The sequence below is a fragment of the Sceloporus occidentalis genome, unplaced genomic scaffold (assembly GCF_023333645.1).
Source record: "Sceloporus occidentalis isolate IW3139 unplaced genomic scaffold, rSceOcc1.0.p SCAF_2, whole genome shotgun sequence".
Lineage (NCBI taxonomy): Eukaryota > Metazoa > Chordata > Lepidosauria > Squamata > Phrynosomatidae > Sceloporus > Sceloporus occidentalis.
In genome coordinates this window covers 112320095-112333650 of record NW_028316982.1, presented here as the reverse complement: position 1 = coordinate 112333650, position 13556 = coordinate 112320095, and the positions used below count along the sequence as shown (strand labels likewise).

At 39.8% G+C, this 13556-nt stretch overlaps 1 protein-coding gene across 2 annotated transcripts in view; it reads left to right on the top strand.

Moving 5' to 3' along the window:
* Window positions 1-13556, top strand: part of LOC149318886 (cadherin-related family member 1) — a 68537-nt gene that overhangs the window by 37601 nt on the left and 17380 nt on the right. For both annotated transcript variants that reach the window (XM_089510633.1, XM_089510634.1), the window contains exons 12-13: window positions 465-617; window positions 8526-8690. In XM_089510633.1, the coding sequence (XP_089366759.1) occupies window positions 465-617; window positions 8526-8690 (318 nt within the window). The remainder of the gene's footprint in view (window positions 1-464; window positions 618-8525; window positions 8691-13556) is intronic.

Below are 13556 nucleotides of genomic sequence, written 5' to 3'. Positions count from 1 at the left end.
TCAAGATGCTCCAGGGGTACAATGTTTTGATTTTGCATGTCACCTGAGCACCTGGTAGTTCTGCTGGGGCCACCTAAGGCAGTTCAGAACAGGCCCCATGTTCAACAAGCCCTCTGTGTAACTGGGAATTAATGCTATATGCCACCGTTCCTGATATTGCGTACAGGCCTTATCCATATTCAGTTGCATGCAGAGATGCCCCATTCTTACATTCCATACCATGCACAGAAATGGGGACAGGCCTGGCAAACAAAAACAGTTGGGGTGTGTCAGACTATTTTTCTGTTCTCTGTGTGTGTTGAAAATTGAATGAAGGTGTGTAAAAAATGGTATTCTTTCACAGAACCACACAAATATATCACACACATACGTACACAAACTCTGGTAAGAAATGCAGTGATATTGTTACATGCTATCTTAAACAAATCTCTGTTTCTTTTTTCATACCAACTCTTTCCCCATAGGGAGCAAATGCTAAGTTCAATCTCCGTCTTGTTGGTCCTGGTGGTATTTTCCGCGTTGTCCCACAGACGGTTCTTAATGAAGCACAGGTTACAGTAATAGTGGAAAACTCTGGTGCTATCGATTATGAAAAGTTTCAGGTTTTCACCTTCAAGGTACTGTATCCACCTCTCCCTTCTTTAGTTAAAATATGGGCAAAACATATATGTGTGTGCAAAGGAGTATAATTCTTGCTTTTGGCTGTCTTGAACCCAAGAAAACACTGCAATTACTCTAGGGGCTCATACACAACTCCAGCCATGGTAGGATATGGACAACTTTCACCAATTTTCAAAGTTTGAGTTGCAAAGTAAAAATAATAGTAGTAGTAGTAGTAGTAGTAGTAGTAGTAGTAATATGTATTTATATCCTGCCTTTCCCTTTTGAGGATCTAGGCAGGTAACAACAGTCCAATATAACATTTCAAAACAGTAGTAACATAATCCCAATCCCCTAGCCCTCCCTCCTTCTGTGTCAGGATTATAGTGCAGCTGCACAGTGTGAAAAGCCTCTTCATTTCAATTCCAGCATTACAGAAGTCGCGTGGCAGGATGAGGCCTAATTCTCCTCTCTTCCTCTCCCATTCGCTGTTCCAAAGCAGGTTAACTCTGCAAACCATTAGGTTTTTATATTTTTATCTTTGCTGTGTTTGTATACTTATGGGGGAAATGATAAAATGAAAATAATTTTAATAGATTTTTGTCTAATTATGTAAACACTGCAAAATTAAAAATAAAACAACATGCACAAAGTTAGCCTGCTTTGGAATAGTGAGTGGGAGGGGAAGAATCAGGCCCCCCTTATGGCACTGACTGCTGTAATTCTGGAATTGAAGTGAAAAGGCTTATCACAAGCTTGGGGGGGGGGGGGGGAGATTTCCAAGCAGTGCAGTCATGCAAAAGAAGAGAGGTGTGATAAGAAATGTTTTCAAAGAAGCATTTTCTGTTTCCTTTCATAATGTAATTGCTGCAAGACACATGGCTGGTGTGATAATGTCCTAAAAGTTTGTTAAAAGTGAGAACAGATGTAAGTTCAGAGGTTCCTCTTCAGGCAACATGTGGAGAATTTAAAGGAGAGCCAAAAGACATGAATGAAGTTTCTTATATTGATACACATGTCGCTAAAACTATAGATTCCTCCTTCCTGTAGGTCAGTTTCCAACAAGGAGGGTGCCACCATTCATAGTGTGTTTTTGCTATGGGTTTTTGGAATGTATGGATTCCTGTGTGACTAAGGGGCTTCTAGGAGTTGAGATCCCAAATTCTTGGAAGATCAAAGCTTGGAAAACTGCTATAGGGATTAGTGTGTTCAGAGAAGGGCAACCAAGATGATCTGAGGTCTGGAAACCAAGCCTTATGAAGAATGATTTCAGGAGCTGGGTACATTTCTCTTGGAGAAGACTGAGAGGTGACTTGATAATTCTCTTTGGACATTATCAGACAGGGGAAATTGGAAGTATAATCCAATGGCAATCCAAATGCAATCATGAGGTTTAACGTTATTGCGTGATAGACTACCACACGCAATTTTGGGCAATGGGAAGTCAGTCCAAACACAATCATGGGGTTTCACGTTATTCCGTGAGAGGTGGCCACACACAATTTTGGGCAATGGCAAGCTATTTTTGGGCAATGGGAAGTCAGTTTGAACACAATTCAAATTCACGTAAATATCTGAAGAGATGTCATGTAGAAGATGAAGCAAAGAGGGAGAGGGAGAGAATTCAAGTTACAAGAGAAGAGATTTCATCTAAACATTACGAGCTTCTATAATATAAGAACTGTTTAACAGTAGGCTAGACTTCCTCAGTATGTGGTGAATTTTCTTTCTTTAAATGACAGTTGGATCGCCAGCTTTCGGGAGTGTTTTAGTTGTTCTGGTCTTTTCCAACTTTAAGCTTCAGTGTTTTTATGACTCTATGAATATACCTGTCTAATTTTTAAGGACTGAATTGACTATTTTTGGCTCTTTTTGAACTTCTCATGACCTTTGATCCCTGAATTCACTGGATTTAGATTAAGCAGGTGCAAATGGAATGCAACATATAATTATTCCTACTAAAACTAGAAGAATAACAGACGGTTACAAAGCCTTGCCCAAGTATGCATGGTAGAGAAATTACATGGTGTGGCCTCATGAATACTAATAGAATTCAGCATGATTAACATTGCTGCTGTAAACATCAAAGGAAGTAATTAAAAAGAGAAAAGAATGTGTTTCTTTTTACTTAAGAGATTGCACACTCTGTCTTGAGCAAAACTGTTATTACTATTATTATCGGAACTTGATTCAAGATAAACTCCAAAGGGCTTTGTTAGAAAATATATAGCCCTTTTCCAGATTCAAAATGTTTTGGTAAGAAATGTAGTAAGAGAGAAAGTCACTATTTAGTGGGAGCAAGAAGGAAAATCCTCACTGACATTGTTGGGGGCCAGATTTGCAGATGTAATTTTATATTAAAAATATAGATTTCCTCCCCCCCCCCCCCCCCCCCACACACACACTTTATGGAGAGAGGGCTTGCAGGTATCTGTCAGTTGGTCTATAGTTCTTAGCTAAGAGTTATAGATTATGCAAGTCTCTAATACTTGATTGTTCTTAATTGAGAGTATGATGAGCAGCTTTCTCTAGTGATTTATATCACCCAACCCAATGGTTCTAATTTTTCCCTCTATGACCACCTTTACATCTACAAGCAGACATTGAGCCCCTCCCCGCTCAACATAATATATGAATAAAAATATTTTGTTTAAGTTGTGAATTTCCATTCACATATTCATGTATATTCCCATTTTAACCTTTTGTAAGGAAATAGCTCCTGCTCCTGCTCCTCCTACCTCTGTCAGAGCCTCCAATTCCCTCCTTCTATCTCTCTTCCCCTCCAGGAAAGAAAACATTTGGGAAGAGGAGAGGTGATCAAGGCATTCAAGTCTTGCACTCCTCTGGAGCAACTCTCAAGCCTCCCTAGGGGTCCTGCCCCACAGTTAGAGAACCACTGACCTAAACACATCCCTATTTGATTCGAGCTAGAAGCATTATTTCAGGGCTTGATGCCTTGAAAATTGGGGTTCAGATTTTAAATGCTGGCAGTCACTTTTGCTCACTTCTGTTCAGTCAGTCAGAAAGTTTCTGGCCCTACTCCAGACTGTGTGCATAGCCTATGAGATACCCCATACACACACTTCATGCTACCACCACAATCTTTGATTATTCCTTGACTCCTCTAGTCTTTACACAGAGTTATGGAAAATTACATTTTGGATTATAATTCTCAGCACCATCTAGGCTGACCCTGTTGTAGTACAAGCCAGAGCTGCAGTCCAAGCAAGTACATTTTTAAAGTTCTGCTTTTACATCATAGTTTTAGCATCTTCAGCTGGTTGAAAAAAAACAGTGGGAACAACATAGCAAAGGCACTGCAGAGGTGGCAGTAGATACCGGGAAGCAGCAGTGGCTAGCAGGAACTGGGCAATCCACAGGTCTTGAATCAATCTTGGAAGCAGTGTATAGTATGTTGTGCATAATGATTCTCTGGGTGAAGAGAAGTACTATTGTGGTGACAAATATAAGCCCATACAGACAGGCCAAAATAAAACTGCTTCAGGTCACTTTGAAAGTATACTGTTTAAATGATGCATGTGTCCTAAGAGGCCAGAAGCCACGCCAAAGCCACGCTCCTGTCCTAAGGACTGAACCACAGCTTTAGCACAGCTTCTGGCCTCTTAGGACACAGGCATAATTTAAACAGCATACCTCCAAAGTGACTTAAAGCAGCTTTATTTTGGCCTGTCTGTACAGGCCCATAGTTTCGGAAAGTATTAGTTTTCAAAGTTTGTTTTTTAGGAAAGTAAGATACTAAAATGTATGATTGAAAAAAAAATGGTATTTGTGTTTAATATGTAGAGTAGTTTATGTATTTAAAATTCAATAAAAATTAAAATTTAAAAAATAAATTAAAAAATTGATATTGACAATATGTGAATGACACTGTCTAAAGATCAGAGGGAAGTGACTAAATAATAAAAGTCAGAGCAGCTTTTCTGCCCTGCATATTTCTTTAAATAATTAATTATAACAGGCAGTATAATAATTTTCTCATTTTGGATAATTTGTACAGCTCATACAGTTTAGGTTACTTGATGCGGAATTTTGATTGCATGTGTGTAGGATATTAAATATTTTAACACTGAATACATGTAGTGCTATCAGTAAGGTAACATAATATGAAATCTGAATGGCTCAGCATGCAGATTGACTAGATGTCATAACCTCAAAGGAGGACAAGATACAGCAAAATGTAGGACATTCAAGAAAAATGTAGGAGATTATCCAATAAAAGCTAAAAACACTAATATATACATTAATTTCATATTGTTTATTTACAGCTATATTACGTATACTATATTTTATTATGTACTCAACCTATTTTTCTGATGAACTTATCTTGGCTTGTAATATACTTGTAGAACTCTGAGCAAAGCAAATGCTTAAAACTGTACTTTAATAGCAACAAACCCTTGACTGAATCAACATTTAAATTATTATTTTCCTTTTTAGTTTTCTCATTTGCTCTCTTATCCCTTCTGTTTCTTCCTCATCCCAAATTGCACACTTTCACTCCCCTGTCCTCTTGGTGCTGCTGATCTGCTTCAGTAACTCAGATCCTCCTCATTTCCTTTCCATCAGAAAACACACACACACACACACACACACACACACACACACACAAAACCCACTACATGGTCAGCAACAATGTTCTCACCCCTTCCCCTCCTAATATACTGGGATCATGCTGCTCAAGTTAGTGTCTTGGCAGCTTGCAACCTTGCCAACTCATCCTCCTTTCGTTCGCCACACTGATGCAGGAAACAGTTTTCCTGTAGTCATTAGGCTATATTTTTGAAAGAGTGACAGCAGTAATAAATCTGTTGAGCTACCTCTATCTTGCCTGCTGAGGCACCTGATGATACAAGATGATAGTTTTATGGCTCAAAATAGGAGAAATTTTGGCATTCCTCCCAGATCCCAAACAGGAGGTTGAAATGTAGGACATTTACGGGAAAAGAAGAGCCTCTGTCAGGATGGTGAGTCATGTTATAAATTGCAAAAGAAACAATCTAAAGCAAAGCTTCGCAGGACCAGTTTCTAATGCCTACTCTGGTCAAGAAGAATTTCCTTCTAGAAATTCCAGTGGGGACAATGGATAAACAAAACCAGACCACATGATCAAGGATGTGCTTTCTCTACCCAAACAAGATTCCCTACCCAATTACTTTCATAATTGCTACTCTTCATTTTTGTTCATTAATTACTCAGCTTACCTTCAAGGAACATTTGTTGCTGAACATAAAATTGTCCTATTTTATCCTCCCAAGAATCTTGTCCGGTGGGTTTGTTGGTATTAAATGGCCTAAGAACATTCAACAATCCTCATGGCTAAACAAAACATCTCATAATATGGTAAAATGGTATGAATGTAAGGCATAGTGAAAGTCTTACCTTCAAACCACTGTAGTGTGATCAAATATTCAAATGGATTCAAATGAATGTGGGAGATGGTAGTTAGGCAGAGATCACTAACATCTTGGCTTTAATTCTGAGCCATAGGACTTTATCACATGAAGGAGATCTGGAGTTTATCCCATGAATATCCTGGAAAAATAGCGTAATTACGCATAAGGACATTGTTATGATGTCGCACGAAACCTGCCATTAAAGTGGTCACAAAGAAGTATTAGTGCACATCTTTTTACTTTCAAGATTTCAGCGACAGTGCATTTCCGATATCACTTTATACACAATTGCATGTGATAATCATTCATGCAATTACTTGCCATTTCCTCTTCATTTACAGGATGCTTTAAATGTGCTTTAGTCTCTCTTTAATGTTGATATCAACACCAGCATGATAAACTCCATAGACCTGTTAGTCTGGAATACCAGTATGCAAAGAAATATGGTAACCCCTTTGAGACAAACTGTTCAAAAGAAGTGGTAGCATAACCTTTCATAGTCTTGGTGTACTACCTCAGATGAATGAACTGGTGCCCAAGAAGGACCTTTGTAATCAGACTATATGAATAATTATAGAAATGCAAAACTTGAGGGAATGGTGATAAAGCAACAAGTTCAATTTTAACTATGATAATTGTGTGACAAAGGGAGGGGGAAAGATGTTGGCTAAGGCCAGGGTGTGTAGATGAGCATATGAAGGGAACCCTGGTAGTGCAGTGGTTAAATGTTGGCATGGCAGCTTCTCACATTCACAGGGCTCCAAAGTCAACTCAGCCTTGTATCCTTCCATAGGTCACTAAAATGAGTACCTAGCTTGTTGGGGGCAATTAGCTTACACATTGTGAACTGCTTAGTGAATGCTTAAGTGCACGTATGAGCGGTATAGAAATATACTTGCTACCTCTTGCTTGCCTGCTATTGCTATTGCTATGAATGGTGGAGGGATTTTGGAATGTGGTATATGCAGGCTGGGAACCAGAAAGGAGCTATGTTAAACTGGCTAAGAGCATCCTAGGGGCAAAACAGACTGGCAGTACGCCACGGCTTGGGGGCAGCGTGGGGGCATGGCTTTTAGATGACACCTCCCCAGATGCTGCCCCCAAGCCGGTGTCACGCCACCCGTCCGCCCAGATGGCAGACAGTGTTGGGGCATTCCAGCAGCATGCATTCAGATGCCACATGCTGCAGGAGCAAAGAAGAGCCGCTGCTGCAGAGGAAAGGACAGCTTTTTTCCACTCCCAAAACACCCAATTGGGGCAATGGCATGTGGTTGCCACAGCCTCGATTCAACACTCAAAGGGGCAGCATCAAGCCACCACTTTAGGGCCATCTGTACCGGCCCCTAATGAGGCTGGGTGTTAACCAATGTTCTAATATGTATAGCATGCCAGAAAGACACAAACTCCAGTCCATCAACAGTGGCTGAACAAAAAAAATGGCTTCCAAGTACAAGTCTACAAAAGCTTATGGGACAATTTCTTGCACGGTTTGTCTCAAAGATGCTAAAAAATCCCTTTACATCTTGGCTTTAAGTTAGGGATCAGCTGGGAATGAAGGTTAACTCATATAAATCTTTTTAACTTTTCTGCACTTTTTCTTCTAGCTTAATATGTTTTATTATCACATAACCTGCTCTGGTGTATTGTTGTTTAACATATCAATCAATACCTTTTCCTCCTTTTTTCCTGTGCCCAATTATCATATAGTATCCTTTTTTGTGAGACTTTATGTTGATGCAACAGTCACATTACAACCCAGTGGCATCCAGATGTTTGTCGCTAACAGTAGCTCCTGCCTGGCTGGCTAGTGGTTAGAGATGTGGGAGCTGCCTGATTCTGTCTTACAGATTAAACTGTGCGGAAACCTTTAGTCCCAACAGTGGCTACTCAAGCAATATATAGGGGGAAAGTGGCTAAAGTTTTAGCAGCCAATTTAGCAGTCAGCTTTGCAAACCCTTTTAAGGTTGTTACTTTATTTTGATTCTGTGTGAAGTATGTTGTGTCTTCTCTTGTTGTTCATTAAAATGCTTTGTTATGTATCATTTTCTTATAAAAAACCCGTACCCTAAAAAATAAAGTTACTATGGCACGTTACATAGCGCCAAAAAGCGGCGCTCTCCCTGTGCCGTCATTAGCTGCGCCAAGAAGCCCCAGCAGCCAGACCACGAGGCTTCCCGGCGCAGCTAAAAAGAAGCGCCGAAATGGGGCTTCTTCTTGTGCCCCGGATGTGATGCTGTGAGGCACGAGGCGCGCACTCGCGGCGTCATATCCGGGGCGCGATGTGCAGACGCTATGTGTCCGGCTTGTAATAATGGCGGCGCCCGTGTGTATAGGGCGCCGCCATTATTACGCCCCATCACATGCTAGGGGTGAGGCCGGTGTGGACGCTAGGTCCTCGGCCAACCGCTAGCACGTGACGGGGGCGCCGGAAGGGCCTGTCTGTAACGGGCCTATATAATTTTCCCTGCCTTTCTAACTCTCACCATGGTAATTCTCCACTTACCTTTCTAGCTTCTTGCAATAGAAGTCAACACACCTGAGAAGTTTAGTTCAACAGCTGATATTGTGATCCGTCTATTGGATACCAATGATAATGTCCCCAAATTTTCCTCTGATTACTACATCGCTAGGATTCCAGAGAATTCTCCTGGTGGATCCAATGTAGTGGCTGTAACAGTAAGTTTTATTCCATGATACTCATTCTCATTCATCAACTGACTTGCTCTTATTTCATTATTATCTCAATATCTGTCATTATTAGGGATGGGGGGGGGGGGGTATGAAAAAATGAAATGATCAAAACCCAAACTTGTCAAATATCAGGAAATCTTGGTGAGGAGAATCCTAGAAGGGTGAGGAGTCACAGTTTGGGACTTATTCTATACATATAGACATAACGCATGTGGGGTTTTTGCACAGCAAACAATATTTTCTGTAAATAAAATAACTTTTCTGCACAGATAATATTATTTCTTGCATAGGAAATGTGATTTTGACACACAGAAAGCCCCATTTTCTGAATGAAACCCCACAATAATTTTTTAAAAAATAGTTAATTCCCAATAACAGTCTTTGAAAATGGCAGTTTTCAACAACTTTCTTGCGGCAAGGAGAATGGTAAAATTATTAATTCTTGCTTTCAAAAATAAAATTTACAAAGATTTACATTTGTTGTTTCTGTTGTTACGCTCCCTCATGTCAACCCTGACTCATGGTGACCCTGAATATGAGACATCTCTAAGATCCCCTGTCCTCCAATGCTCTGGTGAGATCCTGTAAATTCAGGCCTAGACCTCTCTGATTGAGTCTAGCCATCTGGTGTGTGGTCTTCCTCTCTTTCTGCTTCCCTCCACTTTTCCTAGCATTGTGGTCTTTTCTAATGAGTCATGATGTGTCCAAAGTATGACAGTCTTAGTTTGACCATCTTGGCTTCCAGGGAAAGTTCAGGCTTGATCTGTTTGAGGACACATTTGTTTTTCTTTTTGTTTGTCTGCAGTATCCACAACACTCTTTTCCAACACAACTTCTTGAGTTAATTTTCGTCTTATGTGCTTTCTTCGCTGTCCAGCTCTGACATCTGTACATGGTGATGGGAATACAATAGCTTGGGCAATTCTAACTTTAGTGCTCAGTTGTATATCTTTCATCTTTAGGATCTTGTCTATTTTTTTCATAGCTGCTGTTCCCATTCCTAGTCTTTTTCTGATAACTTGACTGTAGTCTCCATGCTGATCAGTGTAAGATCCTTGGTATGGGAACTCTAACTATTTTAATTTTGTCATAGGACTTTGTCAGACTGGCAAAAAAAGATGGGATCATAATGGTATGCTCCTGTCAATATTGCACAATAAATGTAAAGATTATCACATCAAGACGCTTTGAAACCGTGGTGATGGGCTGAATTGGGGCTGCATGCATGCAGTTGCCACAGCTCGGGGCAAATGGCTCCAGGGCAGCCCCAATCTGCCCTTTTTGGGCAGTCTATTTCATCTCTTCATCTCCCACTACACTTTCTTCCTTGATCTTCCTTGGTTATTGTTTCAGGCCTATGATTTTTTTTTTCTGCTAGTAGTACAGCATCATTAGCATATCTTACATTGTTAATGTTCCTTCTTCCTTCTTCCCTCTTTCTTCTTCTGAGTCTAAACCTGCTGTTTATGTGATATTTTCTGCATAGAAGTTGAACAAATAGGGTGCTAGAATGGGGCCTTGCCTGACCCCCCTTGCCAATTAGGAACCAATCTGTTTCTCCATATTTTGTTTTAACAATAAAATCTGTCCTAAGTACAGATTTACACCCCTAATAGTTATTGCCTAGATTGTTTGGCACCCATCCCAGTAGGTTCGTTCTAAAAAATCCCAACAACACTAGGTATTCATGCATTGACAGTAGCATCTTTTATTATTCCAAGTAAAAAATCAAACTAAAATGAATATTCAAATTAAATTTTAATCCATCAGAAGGTCTGCCATGGTGCAACAAAGACTGGAACTTCTATGACAAGCAGAAATGCACTAGCTAAATTGCTGCAATATATGTCTGATCTGTAAGTTATAATAATGTGCCAAGACTCACACAGAAGAAACAGTATATTAGAGTTACCACTTGAAACTGAACAGCTGAATTTCATCGAACAATTTCCTCTATATTCTAAAACATGAAAAAAGATTCTAGCACAGAGAGAATAATAGATACAGGGAGTATTTTATATGAAATAGTCAGCCCTTCTTATACACGGATCTTTTATACATGGATTCAAGCATACACGATTTTAAAATGTTCAAAAAAAGGACAAATTTCAAATATCAAACCTTGATTTTCCATTTTTTATAAGGGACACCATTTTGCTAAGTCATTATATTTAATGGGACTTGAGCATACATGGATTTTGTTATACACAGGGGATCTTGGAACCAAACCCCAGCGTATAACAAGGGTCCACTGTATTCCCTGGATAATTAACTTAAAGTAGAAAGTTCTTTATGGGTAGGTCCTGCTTATGTAGCATATTCAGTATGACAGTTTGACTATATAGCACAATAGTTTGACTCTTTGACAGTTTGACTGTGTGACACACCAAATTACCAATGTCCTCTGACCCTTTCATGAATATCTGTGTTACCGAAAGCATATTTGCAATATGAATTTCCAGCTGTCATTATTTGTCTTTTTGTCATTAGAAGGCTCTATGGAGACCTAATAATAATGACCTAAATCATACTGTTATCTCCAGCTGGAGTAGTGCCATTAAATCAATTGGCTTGATGTGTTGACTTGGAGTAGATTTTCACATGGCAATGAGATAAGTACGGAATCACTCCCCTGTCCTTATACTGTCCTTAACCCATCCGTGGCTGTGATGGTGTGAAAGGCTTTTAAATTGTAGTGCCGATAGCAACATAAGCCTGTCACTAAAGCTACATTGCATTAACGTGAACTTCTGTTATTGCAAAATGCTGGCCAATGTCGCTTTAATGACAGGTGAATGGTGGGATAATGATGGGATCTGTGAAACTTCATCTAAAAGCCTTTCATGTGATCACCATCATTCACACTTCCCAGATGGGATAAGTGCAAATCCTGTCTGAAAGTCCTTCTCACAATTGCACAGAAAGGATGGGAGCATGACAAGACGGGGATGGGATGTCCCTCATCTGATAATTCCCACCTTTCAACCATTGATTCAATTGGTCTATTCTAGTTGGGACTAACCAACAAAATTCAAACCAATATTTTTAAAAGTCTCTGTACCTCACCAAGCTACAATTCCCAGAATTCTTTGCCAGTAGACATACAAATGCAGCAAATGCAAAGCCTATGTGTCTGGCATAGATTTACCCACTTTTGCACTGCATAGTTTCTCTACCTCATGTATTGTTTAACTAGAATATCTTATAAGAATTAAAGACACAGCAGCTGCAGATAAGTGGCAAAAAGCAAAGGCATGATTTTCAGGAACTGGTTTTATTTCCTAACTTCCCAACCTCTATAATGCCTAGGCATTTTGTTAGTAGACAATATAGATGAAACAAGGAACATTTCCTATTTTTGCAGTCCTTGACCTAATGGTAGTAACATCTATCTCAAGTGAAGAGAGCCACCAAGTGGCCAGACAAATTTATGCTGCTAGTTCAAAGAATTTTGGTTAAACTGTCATCTATTTCTTTGCATAGTTTTTGACTCCGGTCCAAGTTAATAGACACTGGAACCTGATCCTGAGGCATATTATAATATTTCACAAACCTCTGAAGCCATAATCCTCTCAACAGTTTTGAAATATAGAAACACAATCTTTCTTTCCAGAAAAAGGTTACAGGTGCACATTTGCATCTACAAGCATGTTTGAAGCAGCCTGTCTGAGGTAGCTATTTGGAGAGCAAAGATCGAGGAGGGTGGTTAACTTTGACTCTAGCCACTTCTCCATCAGAAACCCAAAGCTGCTTCCACCCTGTAGAATTACCTACCACAGGAGACTAGACTGTCCTCTCTGCTATCATTTAACTGGCAGGCCAAGACCATTTTGTTCAAGACCATTTCCATTTCCATTTATGACTGTGGTATCATTGCCATAATTGTAAATGCCTCTGAAACTCGCCATAAAAGTCAGGCAGCCATCCTGAGCAAGGGAGTTCTGAGAGGGCAGCACTGCAGGATGATATAAGCAGGATGAAGCAACCAGCAAGTGATGGTGTGAGAAGCAAATGCTGGGACCCCTTAATTGCAGTGTTTCACATTGGTGGGAGGAAGCTGGTCACATTATCTTGCAATGTCCCTGTGATAAATGGGATTCCTTTCCATTATTAGAGCCTTCTTCCCAGAAAACAAAGGGTTAAATATAGGAAGAGGTACAATTACATTTTAATGAGGTTTAGCTTCACAGGTGATGAGATAACAATTACCAGTGAGATGGGCAGTTGGGCAGAAGCATGAACTTTTGAGATGCTTCTGAGCAGAGGTTATTTTAGAAGCCTGAAGCACCACAAAGGTCTCTGGCTCTCTTTAAACAGACCATGATGTAAGCTTTAACAAGGGGGTTTGGGTGATGGATGCTACTGTCTCCCTGAGTAACTGGTTGAGATGGGACAAGGGATTCCAGACTCCCAGTTGCTTCCTAAACATCAAGAACTACAAATCCCATCTGATCTGTGAGTAGAATGAAGAGTGGATATTAAACTAGTCACATCAAGGTTTTTGTAATTCTTTCTCCTGATTTGGCCAAAATTATTCAATCTGTTTGTAGCTTATAATTTCTCATCTATGCCTGGAAGAAAGATATCCTTCATGCAAGAGATATCAATTTGCTATAGAATTTATTTGCTTAGAATAAAGTTCTTTTCTTTATGTCTCTCTCATATTCTTTTTATGCATACCTTGGCTCTAGTTAGCTCTTTCCTAGGGTTGGCAAGGGAAGTGCCAGTGGAATCCCAGCAACACTGAATTGCTAAAGAGAGAGGATTAAAATCAACGGGTGGTTGAGTCAAGTTAAGTAGAAAAAAGGTGCTCTCAAAGGGTCCCATCTGTATCAGGTGAAAGTAGGAGGG